The 16,858-nt window shown below is 43.8% G+C and overlaps 1 protein-coding gene across 2 annotated transcripts in view; it reads left to right on the top strand.

The window, feature by feature from the left end:
• Nucleotides 1-16,858, top strand: part of MAP2K6 (mitogen-activated protein kinase kinase 6) — a 112,599-nt gene that overhangs the window by 90,096 nt on the left and 5,645 nt on the right. For both annotated transcript variants that reach the window (XM_019466407.2, XM_019466408.2), the window contains exons 6-11: nt 1,037-1,153; nt 1,803-1,854; nt 4,610-4,737; nt 5,663-5,740; nt 7,348-7,487; nt 15,791-15,836. In XM_019466407.2, the coding sequence (XP_019321952.1) occupies nt 1,037-1,153; nt 1,803-1,854; nt 4,610-4,737; nt 5,663-5,740; nt 7,348-7,487; nt 15,791-15,836 (561 nt within the window). The remainder of the gene's footprint in view (nt 1-1,036; nt 1,154-1,802; nt 1,855-4,609; nt 4,738-5,662; nt 5,741-7,347; nt 7,488-15,790; nt 15,837-16,858) is intronic.

Below are 16,858 nucleotides of genomic sequence, written 5' to 3'. Positions count from 1 at the left end.
GATCAGAACCTGAGCCGAAATCAAGAGTCTGAGCGTAACCGACTGAGCCACAAGGCGCCCCTGGCATGTCTTCTATAGACAGTTTTGTATTTGTGCAATGATGACAATGCCCCACCACAAAGTTGGCTTGAAATCGTAGTATTTTTAAATGTGTTTAGCCCTTTTGAAGATGCTGAGGCTCCCTTTCTCCTTTCTGTTTTGGTTTATTGTGGCAGAGTGGTCTATATCAATTGTCTATAGGCTAATTTAGATAGATTTTGTAAAATCTGATATGTTCTAGTCTTTTGTCCAGTGGATAAGCTTTATTTAGCCTGTCTATGTACCCTCGAGGCTTAAGCGTATCTCTTGGCTTTACCTTTGCTTTTATTTTACCATGACACGGATTGTGATGCTTCAACTCACTCTTCTGACCAGCTTTTCGATTCTTGCCAGCGCTCCGTGTGGGAGATCAGACATGGAGCAGGCATGGAGACCTAAGTTCCTACAGGGCAGTAACAATAAAGGCTTATATTTCTGGGAATCTACTGTTTGTGGCTATTAGTACTGATGTATGTGTTTATTTAAAAGGTTTTTAAAAAATCTGAGTTGACACGCTATGTCACATTAGTTTCGCGCGTACAGCAGAGTGATTCAACCTCTCTGTGCATTATGCTGTGCTTATCATAAGTGCAGGCACCATCTGTTACCATACAACACTATTATAACATCATTGGCCATATTCCCAGTCGTGTGCCTTTTATTCTCTTAAGTTGTTCGTTCCATAACTGGTGTGGCTCTTGGTATTTAGGTCCTAGTGTCTATCAAGGAGTGGGTGATGGTATGTAATTCCTGCTTGGCAATCTGCTGGTTGACTCTTTGGAAACAGACTTGCTTCCTTGTAAGTTCCTTTGAGGTCTGGAAGGGAAATCGTCCATTTCCTCCAAAAACTCGAGTTAAAAAAAAAAAAAAAAAGAGTTCTTCCTGACAGGTGTTAACTGTTTCCTCTTTTTTTCCTTTTCTCTCCTTACTAACCGTCTCTGAACCGATCGGTCTCCAGGGTGATGTTTGGATTTGCATGGAACTCATGGATACGTCGCTAGATAAATTCTACAAACAAGTGATTGACAAAGGCCAAACAATTCCAGAGGACATCTTAGGGAAAATAGCAGTTTCTGTGAGTACATCATGAACCCTGCTTACAAGGAGAATGTGAGAAGTCTAGACCTTAGGTGTCCCTGATTCCCTAGTATGAAGAAACGCCAGCTGGACTAGAACTTCCCTCCGATTCATGTCTGTTGAATGCACGAGTACATCTGTGGATGAGTGAATGAATTGTTTTCTTTCTGGGCACCATGTAGAAGATTCTACCACTGACTTGGTTTGGTAAACTCTCAGTTAAAATGTCTCTAAGCAGCAGATTCATCTGGTTCCTGGTGGCTATATCCTGATACTAGTTTATTTTGATTTTCACTTGTAGATTTTTAAATATTTTCTTAGGGCTAATAGGGCATAGAAGGAAGCAGAAGAAAATGAAATGGAAAAAAAAGGTTGCTCTCTTAATGGCTCATGAGGGTGGAGAGAAAAAATGTTGGAGACCAAATGAAACACCAGTTAGAGGAGGGAGACGCTGTGAGATCCGGTCCTCTCTGGTGGGTGGAGTCCAATTAGTGTAGCTTCCTCTGTGTTTTCCTGGATAGGGCCACCACTATTTGAGAAAATACCTCACCTTATGACGTTAAGCCAGGGATAATAAACCTGGGTATACTTAACATTCAGTTTCTTTCCAGTGATGGAGAAAAATCGATCTTGTGTTTCTCTTGCAGATTGTAAAGGCGTTAGAACATTTACACAGTAAGCTCTCTGTCATTCATCGAGGTAAGCATCCATGGTGTTGCTTTAGCTGTTCCTTTTATGAAATCTATTTCTTTCACCCAGATTGTTCTTCCCCCAATGGATGGAAGTGGAATTGAGTTAGGCAATAGAACTGAGGGGTTTTCCTTCCCAGATGAATAGCAAATCAGATAAGTAGCCGCTTTTTATCTTGTCTGAGGACATGCGAAGACATGGGCTTTTTATTACACCTAAATTGAATATAAAACACCTGCTACCAGACACAGCTCTGGGATTACCCTACTGAGAATTTTGGAGAAAAGGATAAAAATGCATCTCGTATTGGCTGGCACCTGGGAGCTTGTTAGAAAAGCAGAATCATGGGTCCCAAGACCACCTGAATCTCCATTTTTAACAAGATCCCCAGGTAATTTTTGTATACCTTAAAGTTGGAAGAGTTCTGGTATAAAGCACAGCTTTTTCAGACAACAGGAGGCAGGATAAAGTGAAAACATTGGTAGATTTGTCTCTTCTTCCGTTACCTCCTCTTTTTTCCTTCTGATTGATTGGCCTGCCGTCTCTCATCCATCCATCCATCCACCCACCCATCCATCCATCCATCCACCCATGTATCAATCGTTCATCTTTCATGTATCCGTTTATCACTTATACTCCTTCTTCTACCATTTATGCAGCACTATAATAGATACCCCAAGAGGTATCTGAGAACAAAACATATTCTTGTTAAAATTCCATAAAGGGATTCTTGATAGGGAAATAAGACAAATATACAACAAATGCATGGAGAAAATAAACCACATTGCAAATATAAGAGTGCCAAATATGGAAGCAGTCTAGGTAGAATACAAAGCAAGGAAATGATTAGCACCGGGTGACTCTAGTCAAAGAAAGCTACTTTGAAGATGCACTCAACCAAATCTGAGGAAAAATTAATGGAAAGTATGGATAGCTAGTAGGGTAGTGGGGTTTGGTAATTCTTACACTCTCTGAGTCTGAAAGTGATGCCAAATGCCTTACAGAGAGTGCCCGTTATTGCTGTTATTACTATCAGTAATTGTTACTTTTAGAAATTGGAAAAATAGGAAGGAAGAGGAGGAGGAGGAGCAAGTGGGCAAGAATCCAGATGGACAGAAGAATGTGGATTACCCACAAACAGGACACTTAATTTTTAAGGATTTATTTCAAAATTAGGAAGTATTTCGTTTGAATTAAAAATGTGTAAGTGAAGTATAAAAAATAATAAAATGGGGGCACCTGGGTGGCTCAGTCGGTTAAGTGTCCGACTTCAGCTCAGGTCACGATCTCACGCTCCGTGAGTTCGAGCCCCGCGTCGGGCTCTGGGCTGATGGCTCGGAGCCTGGAGCCTGCTTCCGATTCTGTGTCTCCCTCTCTCTCTCTGCCCCTTCCCCGTTCATGCTCTGTCTCTCTCTGTCTCAAAAATAAATAAACGTTAAAAAAAAAAAATAATTAAAAAAAAAAAATAATAAAATGTGCATGTCCACTGTTCAGTGTAAGGGAAAACATTATAAAGGATAATTTTTAATGTTTTTAGAATAACTCTGTTGATTACGTGTGCTTTGTGAAAAGCATCGCAAAGGAAAAAAGTTGACCGTAATTTCTAAGTCCGTTATCCAGAGATAACGGTAATCTATTTGGGGGTATGTTTTGTGGTCTGAAATTTCTGGATTTCTGATGAGTTTACACTATGTGACCTCTGACAAGCCCCTTGCAGAGGCTTCCATCAAAACTGGTTGCTTTGGGGGCGCCTGGGTGGCTCAGTCAGTTAAGCGGCCGACTTCGGCTCAGGTCATGATCTCGCGGTCCGTGAGTTTGAGCCCCGCGTCGGGCTCTGTGCTGACAGCTCAGAGCCTGGAGCCTGTTTCAGATTCTGTGTCTCCCTCTCTCTGACCCTCCCCCGTTCATGCTCTGTCTCACTGTCTCAAAAATAAATAAACGTTAAAAAAAAATTAAAAAAAAAAACTGGTTGCTTTGATCAGATTTGATATATCATTTTATCGCAGTCTGCCTTTTCATTCTGTGGTCTGTTTACTCCTACTCTTTTTTTTTTAAAATGTTTTTATTTATTTTTGAGACAGAGAGAGACAGACCATGAGCAGGGGAGGGGCAGAGAGAGAGGGAGACACAGAATCCGAAGCAGGCTTCAGGCTCTGAGCTGTCAGCACAGAGCCCGACGTGGGGCTCGATCTCACGGACCATGAGATCATGACCTGAGCTGAAGTCGGCCGCTCAACCGACTGAGCCACCCAGGCGCCCCTTACTCCTACTCTTAATGTGCAATAGGTCATGGTGAACCGGGCTTTAAAAAAATGATTTTGTTGTCACAAGAACATTTAACATGAGACCTACACTCATGGCAAATTTTAAGTGTGCCATACAGTACTGTTTGTTACAGGGTCAATGTAGTACAGCCGATTTCTGGAACTTACTCATTTTGCATAATAGAGACTATGCCCAAGGAACTGGGCATTTGATTCACTAATAGCTTTTTAAGTTTTTACTACGTGTATGGGGGCAATAGAGAGAGGCAACAGCCCTTTCCATCGATGGATTCGCAATCCTACGAGAGGGACAAAACATGAAATAGAAAAGTTGAAAGCAGGAAGGTCTACGACGTGAGTCAGGGATGGCTGTTGACTTTTGTGTTGGGCCTCAGAGGGAAGGGAAGGTGAGGGGGAATGGAGATTTCAGGCCCCCTGGTGGTAGACACATGGATCTTCAAAGCAGGCTGGGATCATGGGCTCCTGGTTCTTGCTTTTAGACGTCAAGCCTTCCAACGTGCTGATCAACACTCTGGGCCAAGTAAAGATGTGCGATTTTGGAATCAGTGGCTACCTTGTAGACTCTGTCGCTAAAACTATTGATGCAGGATGCAAACCCTACATGGCCGTAAGTATGCCAGCTGGTGGGGGAGGCGGGGGGGGTGGGGGGAGGGGGCCTGCAATCTGGGAACACAGACACAAGCAAACCACGCCAGGAAAAAGGAAATGGATGGCCACAGAGGGAAAATGGAAATGTGCTTACGGTGCAAGAAATAGTCTCCGTCTTATTTTTTTCTTAAATATTTTCTGTCTGTAATCCTTAGTTATTTGCTTCCTACGTACTATTATTTTTTAATAAAAAGCAAGTAAAAGAGGTATATCACTTGGAAAAAGAAAAATGTGTAAGTAAAATCCATACAGCCCACACAGATTTTTCATACTGTGTTGCAGGGGGGGGTGTTATCTTGTTTGTTGGGGACAGAAGAGTGAACAGAATTTAAGTTACCCCAACCAGACAAGGAGGTTAGTCCTGAGAGAACCTCATGGCCGTGAAGATTCGTTGCCATGGGCAGAGACCTCGGGACCCCCTTTAACATGAAGGGGCTTCTGTGTTCTATTTGGAAATAAGGTTGCCCTTGGGATTGAAAACCTTCCCATCAGTGCTGAGCTGATCTCAGGGAGTCTTTCAGGGACGCTTGCGCATTCTTAGTATTGAGTTCTGGAATGTTGGTGTTTTTCACAAGGAAAATTCTAGACTGGCAGAGTAGCTTCATAATGTGTACCTCCTATTTCTTCTTAAGGCGAAATTGAAATTAGTTTTGAATTGGGGGGGACTTTGCTCCATTATTGCCTCCGGGAACAGACTCCTGTAGAAGGCGGAAAAAAATCCCACGGAGGCGTCAATATTTTTTGCAGTAGTGAGTCTTCTTGGCCTGGGAGGCAGGTTAACAAGTTTAAAACAACTCACTTGGCAGCTGGTGACACCCCCACCCCTAGAGACTTTGTGGAGCTAAGAATGTCATCTCATTTGTCTTTTCCCGTCTCCTTTCCAGCCCGAAAGAATAAACCCAGAGCTCAATCAGAAGGGATATAGTGTGAAGTCTGACATTTGGAGTCTGGGCATCACAATGGTAATGATCGCACTGGTCTGTGAGGTTCTGGGCATGAAGCTGAAATGGGGTGGGTTCTGAGACCGGAAGGCAAATGCCCTAAGTGTGGGTCCAGAAACCTCTGCTTTCGGCCTGAGATAGCAGGAGGTTCTAAGTGATGGTTGTCTGCAGTGTGGTGTCGTAGAAATACCGCCCTGGGATTGAGCAAACCCAGTCTTTATTCCAACTCTAACGGGTCGTATGCCCTTGAGTAACCGATGGAGTCACATGAACAGTCTTATTATCCTCATCTGTACAATGAATCCTGACTACAGCTGCTCGTAGTTTTCCTTCTAGTTTAAAATTAGGGGCGCCTGGGTGGCTCAGTCGGTTAAGCGTCCGACTTCGGCTCGGGTCATGATCTCACGGTCCGTGAGTTCGAGCCCCGCGTCGGGCTGTGTGCTGACAGCTTGGAGCCTGGAGCCTGCTTTGGATTCTGTGTCTCCCTCTCTCTCTGACCCTCCCCTATTCATGCTCTGTCTCTCTCTGTCTCAAAAATAAATAAACGTTAAAGTTAAATTATTTGGGGGCACCTGGGGGGCTCAGTCGGTTAAGCATCCGAGTCTTGATTTCGGCTCAGGACACATCTCGCGGTTCGTGAGTTCGAGCCCTGCGTCGGGCTCTGTGCTGACAGTGCGGAGCCGGCTTTGGCTTCTCTCTCTTTCTCGCTTTCTGCCCCTCCCCTCCTTGCACTCTCTCTCTCTCCCCAAAATTAATAAATAAACATTAAAAAAATATTGAAAATTAAATTATTTTAATCGGGGCTCAAGCTTCTCAATGAGTGCTAATGTATGTGGAGCCTGACAGAGCTGAGTCACCCAGGACATAGGCTGTGCTTTCCAGAATAGGATTATGATAGAAGTCTTGGCCAGTGGGGTCATATATAGCCAAAGGGCATAGTAACACACAGGATAATCTCCTTAGGCGCAGTCCTAAAGTTATACAATTAGTGCTTTGTTTGTGACATTGGTGGTCATAAATTTTCAGTGTATCACCAAGGTCTGGAATTATCCACTGTGGGCCTGGCTCCTTTCCAGGAACAGCAGCTGATTAAATCCTGTGAGTTATTTCACATCCCTGCCCAGAAGACACGTGATAGTCTTGTCATGGCAAAGTGGCCTTACTCAAATCCAAAAAAAGATCCGTCATTTGGTCCCAGGGTTTTGTTTTGTTTTGTTTTGTTTCTTCTCCATTCCAGCAAGGGGCCTGCAGATGGCAGCAGATGTACACTCCGCCAAGGTCTCAGGGCGAGGATTCCATTTCAGACCAAACATTGGAAAACCTGGTTGCTTTACATCCCAAAGTTTAATACTGCTGGCTTGCAATTTTATTAAGTGTCACGGTGGCTTTTGGGGAGGACCCAGTGATAAATAGGCTTCATCGGCTGCCTCTAGTAACATCACGTTTGACAATCCCTAGTGCTAGCAATTGGGGACAAATAGAGAACATGTTGTTAGTTTATTTCTCCCCCAATTTTGCTTGAACTTCACCTTTGGAGTTCCTGCTGGCTCTTCTGGGTCAGGACACAGCGGATTCCCTAAAGTAGCTCTGTGTAAGCTGTTGTCCCCTTGTCTTTCTCTCCCCTCTAGATTGAGTTGGCGATCCTTCGGTTTCCCTATGACTCTTGGGGAACTCCCTTCCAACAGCTCAAACAGGTGGTAGAGGAGCCCTCACCACAGCTCCCGGGAGACAAGTTCACCGAAGAGTTTGTTGACTTTACCTCACAGTGGTAAGAGAGCCCCATCTGCCAAACGCCAGTGTTAAGGACAAAGAGGACTTCTCATGGACTTCCTCCATTGGTTTTAATCCATTCTGCATGCATTTCATTCCCAAAGCATTTATGGAGTGTGCCCTTGATGCTGGAGAAACAAAGATGCCTTTGTCCCAGTCCCCGCCCTCATTGGAGTCAGAGCCAAGTAGTGGAGTCTCATCAGTCAGTACTTGTGGTTCAATATGGCACGTCCAGGGGTGGAGATCTGCATAGGGTATTTGGGGAACTCAGAGGAAAGGCATTAGGATGGAGTTTCGGGAGGAGATAGATCGTGAGCTGAAGACGACGTGAGGGATTTTCCAAGGGGTGAGGGAAGTAGGGAAGGGAAAGGTATTCCAAGCAGAAAACATAGCATGCTTCCTGTCACAAAAGTGAGAAACTCCTTTATGAGAGCTATAGGCTATTTGAGGTTGATTAGAGTGTTAAGAGAACAGTGGCCAGACCATTGGAGGATTAGAGCTGGGGAGTAGATTAGATGCAAAGAATTACTTTGGATGAGCAGGCAGTAGAGAGTTGGAGAGTGTGACTTAGTTACCTATACGTCTTGTAGAGTAGTTCTCGTGTCTTCTAGGCTGCCTTCTACACAGTACTTGTTAACGGGGGATATCCTTGCCTGTGAGGGTACAATGGACAGTACTGGGGGGTCTGAGGAGGGAATCCAATCCAAGTTGGAGAGGGAAGATGGAAGGAGTCCTGCTAACAATGTACATTTTATTTTCCTGGAAATTGTCAGTGGGATTGAGGACAGTGGGAGAGGGCATGGTTTTCTCCTCTCTGCCTGGTGACCAGACTGCCTGGTATAACCTCATCCTAAGGACCATTGCAAGTGCTCCTGGAAGAGGAGGAAAAGAACAGAAGGAAAGCACAAAATGGAGCTCGTTGATATGGGCATCCTATCTGCAGAAGCAGACAGTGACAAGCCCAGCTGTGACCCTGGGAGAGGAGTGACCCTGGCTGCTCCCTCTGAGGAAGGAGCTGGGCCTCTGGAGGCTGTTTCACAGCGCAGCTCCTCAATGTTATCATTCCTTGGCCTCCACGCTCTTTGGAAGAAGCGTTCTGAATGCAGCTTTTATTGGGAAACACGATGAGACAAAGCAACCGTCTGTTGTTTGTGAAACTAAGGCCTCTTGGACTTCTGGTTAGCCCCGGTCCCCGTGTCACCCCTGGTCTTTGGCCCCGATGACGTATGAGGCCGGCCCACCGTTGCTCATTTTTGTTTGAGTTTTGGCTGAATGGCTAGAGAGGGGCTGGAGCAGTGGGCACGGGGTGTTGTTAGATGCCTCTTACTGGTACTTCCTCTGGGCTACTGAGCTGTATCCTCCTCTGAGCTTTCCTTGAGCAAATGTGCTGGATATGGTGGCATACTGGCCAGGTTGAGATGGGCCCATGGTCCTGCCTTCTGGATTCAAACATTTGTTTTTGTTGTCGTTGTTGTTGCTGTTTTTCTTTTTCCTTATCCCCAAACGTTTAAAGATCACCTAGGAAAAGGGGGTGAGTCGCGTTGGATAGTTCAGACCAGTAGTTCTCAAGAGGAGCGGTAAAGGGAAAGCATCTTATCTAGGGAAGGCTTTTCAAACTATCCTCCCTATAACCTTTCGGCTGCCTGTCCCCCTTTCCCCAGGATTCTGGGTACTTTGGAAAACTTGGTAAGAACAAGGCTGATGTGAAAAGTTTAAGAAAGCTGAGCTGCCTTTTGAGAATCACCAGTTTAATGCAGTAGCTGTTAACGTTGGCTGTTCATTTATAAGACGCGAGAGAACTTTCAAATGTACTGTCGCTTAGGCATACGCGCAGACGTTCTGACTTCATTGGTCGGGAGAGGGTCCCGAATCTCAATAGTTTTCAAATGTTCAAATGTTCAAATCTTTCCACTATACAGCTGGGGTGAGGGCCCCTAATTTTGACCTGTGGTCTGTGGACCTGATTATCAACTGCTTCCTTTTCAGGAACTGTTTTTCTTCTATAATTTATTTTTAAAAAAATCATTCAGTTGCTTTTTCTTTCACTAGAGTATTTTTTTCCTCTGATGTAGAATTTCCCCCTGAAGATTCAAAGCATTAAAGCTTTTTTTTTTTTAATGGACATGTAAAAAATGAGAACCTTGAAATAATGCTTTCTAATTTGATTCAAAGCATTAAAGCTTTTTTTTTTTAATGGACATGTAAAAAATGAGAACCTTGAAATAATGCTTTCTAATTTTAACGGGTGCACACACATACGAGGACAATCCAGATACTTTATTATTGTGCTTTGTAGGGTGACAACCCTGTGCCTACCCTACACTCCTAAAATCATTGCCAGTATCTTCCGGCTGGCCTCTGAGGCCTCTGTTCCCCTCTCATTTTCTGTCAATTTTAGTCTCAGCTACCATAGTTCATTAATTTAAAAACTTTGAGCCGTAGACATTTTCTAGCTTTCCTGGAACCATTAGCTCTGTTAATGCTGTTAATTCTGTGTCCTTTTACTCATATTCATGTCAGCCAGGCTGGCTTGCTTAAGGGGGTTACTAATATATATATGTATATATAATATGCATATATATATATATATGCATATTATATATACATATATACGTAACGCATAATACACTATATATGCATATGTATATATGCAATAGAAACAAAACTTGAATCACTTGAACTTTGAAGTTTTCAAAGAAGAAGTTCCTCAAACCTTCAGTGTTGTTGTCCCTATAGAACCTGATATTTAAGAATATCAGTTGTGTAAAATAGTGAGTCATTTTTGTTGTTAGGAGAATTGGAAAAAAGAAGAGAATTAATTCTGAATTTTATGAGCATTCTTAATGATCCTCACTTGGATTTTCTTTAAGAGTATAGACCCTTCTGGGGCGCCCGAGTGGCTCAGTCAGTTATGCATCTGACTTCAGCTCAGGTCATGATCTCACTGTTCGTGGGTTCAAGACCCATGTTGGGCTCTGTGCTGACGGCTCAGAGCCTGGAGCCTGCTTCGGATTCTGTGTCTCCCGCTCTCTCTGCCCCTCCCCACCACTCGTGCTTTGTCTGTCTCTCTCTCTCTCTCTCTCTCAAAAATAAATAAATATTAAAAAAAAAAAGAGTATAGACCCTTCTGTTTCAGAATCCGGGTCAATAGTTTTTTGCCTTCCATAAACTACCAGTATATTTTCTTTGGTACCCCTTCAGTGTGAACATTATTTTGAGATCAACCAAGTTGGAAAAGTTGTCTAATGCTTCAAGAGACGGTGCTGATTTTTTTTTTTTAAAGCTTTTATGAATGGCTTAGATCTTGCTGGAAGCCATTTCATTTTCTACGCATTAGCTTACAGATACACACCTGCCCCCAGCAGCAAACTAGGTATTTCACTTGTTTTCTCACTGACAGTTTTAAATTTGATCTGGGGCTGAGTAGAAAGAATGCAGAGGTGATTGACGAGCACCCCCTTTCTATTTCTTGATGAAGAAAAGGATGCAGCCTGAGTGTAAGTCCCTTTCATAGCAGTTCCTGTAATTCCCTATCTACACAGCCATGTGTTGAGATACCTTTTCATGAAAGGACCCTTTTTGGAGTGACCTCCATGTGTGTTTTTGTATTTTAATGGCATAGTCAGGCAATGATCCTTCACGACTTCTCAGAAAGCCCCAAGTTTTGTGGTAAGTGGGGAAAGGGGCGTAAGATTTGGGAAGTAAAAAATTGATCCCAAATTTCGAGGTAGGTACACCTGGGATTTTATATCCTACCTCTGTCTTTGGGCTAGATGCCACACTGGAAGAGAAAGGTTGCAAGGTTGCATCGTTCCTGGTTTAGGTCATCTGTCAGAGTATTTGTGATCTTTCCTGGGATTAATCCTAACTGAGCACTTGAAGACATCCCAGTGCTGCTCTACACGGCACAGCTTCTTCCAGGGGGTCATCTTGGCGGCCCCTCTCCTCTGATCACGGCTTGTGAGTTGACCGTGATCCTGGTCTGTGGTGTGTAGCTCAAAGTGCCACCAGGCTATCACTGCCCCACCCAAAGTTACATTCAGAGCCCAGAGCCCCAGCCGATGTGTTTCTTGTGCAGTAGCCTCAGACACGCCGGGGAGTGGGAGGGTGGGGGCAGAAGGGTAGGAGAGGAGAGAAATTTAAAGCATTTGTTCTTTATGGACTTAAAGGAAAAACCAGTGGTGTCTTACACGCCGTTCCCTTCTGTCCTTCTTCTGAAATAGGACTACTGAATGACATTTCCTCCTCTTTTTTTCCCTACACGTGGCTCTCTTGTCATAGGGTTTTTAAAGCTTTCCCGGAGTAGGTGATGCTGACCATAGAGGCCTTGCTTGGGGATTCATAACACAGAAGTCCAATAGAAAAGCTTTACATCCTAGTCCCACAGAGGCTTAACAAATGAATATCCCGAAAGGAAAAAGGGAGCCGTAGCAGGCTTACGCTTTTCTCTATAGCCACTTCCTATCGATGCACAGGTTTGGTGACCGAAGGAAGTCTCTGGAAACCAACTACTGGGTGCCGAAACAGCTCGACCTTCTTTTTGCCTCTCCTTCAGGCCTATTTAAGGGGCTCAGTGCCCAGCTGACCAGCCTGATGGCATGTTGGAGGAGACCCACCCAGACGTTGAAACTGTCTGACTCGGAGGGACTAGCATCAAACAGAGACGATCAAATATAGTTCCCGACTTGTTCAGGAAGAAGAGTAAAATAGAGGCACCGGATATTTATTTCGCTTCTGACAAATGTATGGGCTTGAGAGGCGCAGTGTGTTTTTTATTCTGTGGGCGTACCACGCAGGCCTTCTTGGAAACCGTCAGAGGGCATTCAAATAGGCAGAAATCCTCTGGTCAGCACAGACTTCAAGCTAGCAGTTCTCAAGACAGCATGGAGGTGTTTTTTAGTGTCAGCTACGGTCAGGAGCGTGTGTTGTGGCCTTTGGAAGACGAATTAGAGCAGTCAGCTAATTGCACGCTTGAACATGACCAGCCACTTGAAAATTCCAAAGTCTGACTCCAATCCAAAAAGAAATTGGTGGAGCTTATTTTATACTGGATTTCAAGCACTTCCTATCAAACGTGGAAAATTTGCTCCCTCCCCCCAACCTGATCCTGAGTATTTTCCTATTCTTAGCCCATGTTTTGAAGTGCTCTCAGTTTAAAAGATGGAGAGAATGTGTTTCATCAGTTACATTAATTCAGTAAACAGCCCTGGATTGCTACGTAAGTATTTTCCATGAATGCTCCACAGTAGTGCTACTGCAGGAAATTGTGAGCCTTCTAATCAGAGGTCAAGAAATAGCCTATTGGCCAGCAATCCCCGAGGCTTTAGGAATCCTAAACATTTATGATGCATCAGCTTGGGGTACGTTCCCCACATTTTCTTTATACAGACTAAAAGAAAGAAAAAAAAATCTAGAGAACTTTTCTTAACCTGTTCCAGAAGTAAAAAGATAAACCATCCTTACTTAAAATGATCTCTCCTTGGGGGTGCCTGGGTGGTCAGTTGGCTGAGTGTCCCACTTTGGCTCAGGTCATGATCTCTAGGTTCATGAGTTCAAGCCCCCCATTGGGCTCGCTGCTGTCAGCGCAGAGCCTGCTTTGGATCCCTCTGTCCCCCCCTCTCTCTCCCCATCCCCCACTCACGTTCTCTCTCTCTCTCTCTCTCTCAAAAAAAAAAAAAAAAAAAAAAAGATTTCTCCTTAAAAAAAAAGGAAGCATTTACATCTGTCTACCTGATGAGAAGATAGTCTTATTTCATTTTCTGCTAAATAGAACTTCAAAAATCAGCAACATCACAAAGATCTCTGGTTGGTAGAAGTGGCCATTGTTCTAACATTTGAGCAAGAAGCTTCCTTTCCTGTCATTCCCTTGGTTCACTTGCTGACCGGTGGAAGCTGGTGATGTGAAGGTGGCTGATGGTCCTCAAGGAGGATGTTAACAGAGTCCATGCAGAGTCCTGGCCTGATGGCTGACTAATATTCCTGTCTAAGTAGAGACACCTGAAATCAAGCTCGTGACTAGTGAGCGTGGATTTAATGCTGCGTCTGTGCTTTTCATTGTTGCTTTTCGGAAGTTAGATTGTTCAGATTTGGGGGAAGACTTTCTGGTTTTTGATTGGCTTTGAACGGTAGCTGAAAACCCAAGGCTTCTGTGCATTAGCCCTTTTGTTTTTTCACTATGGTCTGTGTGCAAATCAGCCACGCTCCTGGGATCACACTCCTCCTCCTGTGTTTCCATCTAGGTGAACGAGCTCTTGAACTTAGAAAGACAACTTCTGCTTCTGGGGTTCGGGGATAGAGACGTGGTAGTGTTGAGAATGTGTGCAAAGGACAGACGAGCCAGCTGGGGCTGCTTGTAAGTGAATTTTATTTCTGAGCAGGAGAGAGAAGGCAGCAGTGAGGAGGAATATCCTAGGACACGTAGCCCAAGGGTTTGCAACCTCAGCCCTAATGACTTTTTGGCCTGGATCAGTCTTTGCTGTGGGCAACCGTGCTGTGCATTATAGGATGTTTAACAATATCCTGGGCCACATCTAATATCTACCTATTAGATGCCAGTTGTATCAACCATAAAACGCCTCCAGAGGTTGCCAAGTATCCCCTAGAGGTCAAAATCACCTGCATTTGAGAACCGGCAGTAAAGCACTATAGAACCTCAGGATATAGATACGTAAGTATCTATAGAGATACAGAAGGATACATACGTATCTATAGAGATCCAGAAGGATATAGATACAAAGTCATAAGTGAGTCCAAGGGTCCAAGGTCTCATTCATTTCACTCAGGCACACCTTCTCATATCGACCTGATTTTGACAGTTGATAATTCCTCTTTCTAATCCACTCTTATTTTTATCCTCAGTTGAGACGAAACTTTCTCTCATAGGTTGTCTGGTCACTGAGGTCACTAGGTCCTAGATCTGCCCTCAGTCCCAGGTTGAAACTTCTCTGCTCACATCTACTGTACCCTGTCTCAGGTTCCCTGGCTTCTACTCACAGCATTGCCTGGAATAAACTGGTAGGCTGTTTTAAGTTGTTTTGGTTCAAAAGCTTTCTCCCTCTCTCTCTCTCTTTTTTTCCCATTTCGTTTTGTTTTACACCACAGTTTCTCAAAGCGTCTCAGTGACTTCACTCTCTTATGGCTCTGTCCCTCCACCCCCGCCTCCCCCCCAGGCCCCCCCGTTGTTATTAGCCTTTGGGGGAGGAGCAGAGCTCATGTCACACATATAAGCTCCCATCTGCTCAAAATGATCCATTAGCACAAATCGCAGCTACCTAATGATCAGTCACATTTTGGTTACTTCGATGCCAGGCTAAGTTTCCTTTCCATTCATGTATGCTTTTGTGCCCCCGTGGGCAGAGGAGTCTGTAGGTTGCCTTGCAAACCACAGTCTCCAGAATCCTCCTTTTCTTCATTCTGTAACCTGGGATTCCAACTCCAAAATAAACTGCTTATTTTCTTTTTTTCTATTTTAAGGCCATGGGTGGATACAGGGGTGGGTTGAGGCTAGAGGGGAAGGGTTGGTCTCACTGCAGTAAGAAGTTACTGTTGTTACTGTTGCCTCCGGTATCACATGTTATTAAGACATTTGTGTATATGTGCAGTTGTATATACAGAATGGAAGCCACTGGACAGTCGTGCACGGCCACAGAGAATTTCTAAGAAGAAAAACTGCTTAGGCACTGACTGAGGGTGTTTTCTCTTTCATTAGCTAGGAGGTTGTAGGCAAGTAGCCTTACTTTAGACATTTCATGGAGGTATTGCTTCTATCTTAGGTGGGTTCGGTTAGGAATATATAAAAGCAAATGATACATTCAAGGGAACCGGAAGCCAGGAGAACCAGGCATTGAAGAGAGTGAAGAGATAACAGATGTAATGTAAGAAACACCTGCCAATTTCTTTCCCGGGGGGAGGGGTGAGTGAAAGCTCTTTTGAAGGAAAGTAGATTTGTAATTTGGAATATAATGGCTGTAGATCAGGAGAGCTAGTTTGTATGTTGTTGGTAAAGTATCAGAAGGATACTTTTTAAAAGTACCAAAAGGATGCAGCACAAACACACACACACACACACACACACGCACACACACGCACACGCACACCTCTTCTTCCTGTTAAGGTACACCGAGAGTGATTTAAAACCTAATTTTAAAGGTGTAACAAAAGGGGGGAGTCAAGACAGGAGATTTATGTGTTCAATACATTTTAAAGCTGGCTACGTTTAGTCTTCTGCAGGTTCTGACGTCCTAGGCTAGTGAAAATACAGATGGTTCCTAGGTTTTAATGTGATTAATTTTTTTCTTTAAGCTTGAAGAAGAATTCCAAAGAACGGCCAACATATCCAGAACTTATGGTACGTATGGTTCCCAGCGTAAACCTGTCCTGACCAACAGCTAGTAAAGGTAGAGTGACTAAGACCTAAATTATAATCAAACAACCGTGTTGGAGGAGCTGGTTCATTGACATGGAAGTGAATTCGAGAAAACAAGAGTCGGGTCCTTTGTGCTTCCTAAATCCTTCTTCAGCATGACCTGGGGCGGGTCGCCTTGCTTCGTCATTTTTTCCACGTTGGTAAACTGGTTATCATATACACTAGATGCCTATAAAAATTTATATTTTCAAGTTCTTGTGATATCAAGAGCCACCACTTATAAATGAAGGAAAGCATGATTTAAAGGATTTCTGTAATGAGGGGAAAAAGTGCTGGACAACTCATCAGGTTTTGATAACATATTTAGGATGAATTCTTTTCGGTGAGTGTTTAGGGGGGATAGACTGTTTTCTCCTTCTGGTTTTCACATGCGTGAAAATAAGTAAGACCAAGCCTTCTTAGTTTCCATTGTCTTACCTCTGCATTCACAGCTTACCATTTGCACAAACTATGAAAAGAAGGGGTGAGAATAGGATCTCAGAATTTTTGTCTAAAAATAGGTTCTCTGAAATTGTGGTAACTCCCGAGTTTGAGCTAATTACACATGGTTCTTTAGCATAGATGGTGAGCACCTAAACTTGGGAACGTTTATCTAATTGTATGTTCAAACACATTTGGGGGGGGGGGGAATGATTAAATTCTGACTATTTGCTAATTTGCATTAACCATTCCCTAGATTTATTTCAAGTATCGAGGTTTTAACTTTAGCGGGGGAAGGAAGTTTTGTTTGGTAGAAATAAGAGCAAACACTGACATCATTTCTTTTTCTTTTTAATTTTTATTTTATTTCTGAGAGAGAGACACACACACAGAGTGCAAGCGGGGGGTGAGGGTGCAGAGAGAGAGGGAGACACAGAATCTGAAGGAGGCTCCAGGCGCTGAGCTGTCAGCAGAGAGCCCGACGCGGGGCTCAGACTCACAAACCGCAAGATCATGACCTGAGC

Source organism: Panthera pardus, unplaced genomic scaffold (genome assembly GCF_024362965.1).
Source record: "Panthera pardus isolate Hobbes unplaced genomic scaffold, ASM2436296v1 HiC_scaffold_3, whole genome shotgun sequence".
In the NCBI taxonomy this organism is placed as follows: Eukaryota; Metazoa; Chordata; class Mammalia; order Carnivora; family Felidae; genus Panthera; species Panthera pardus.
Note: the sequence above shows the minus strand (reverse complement) of the source record. Positions and strands in the feature narration are given on the sequence as shown.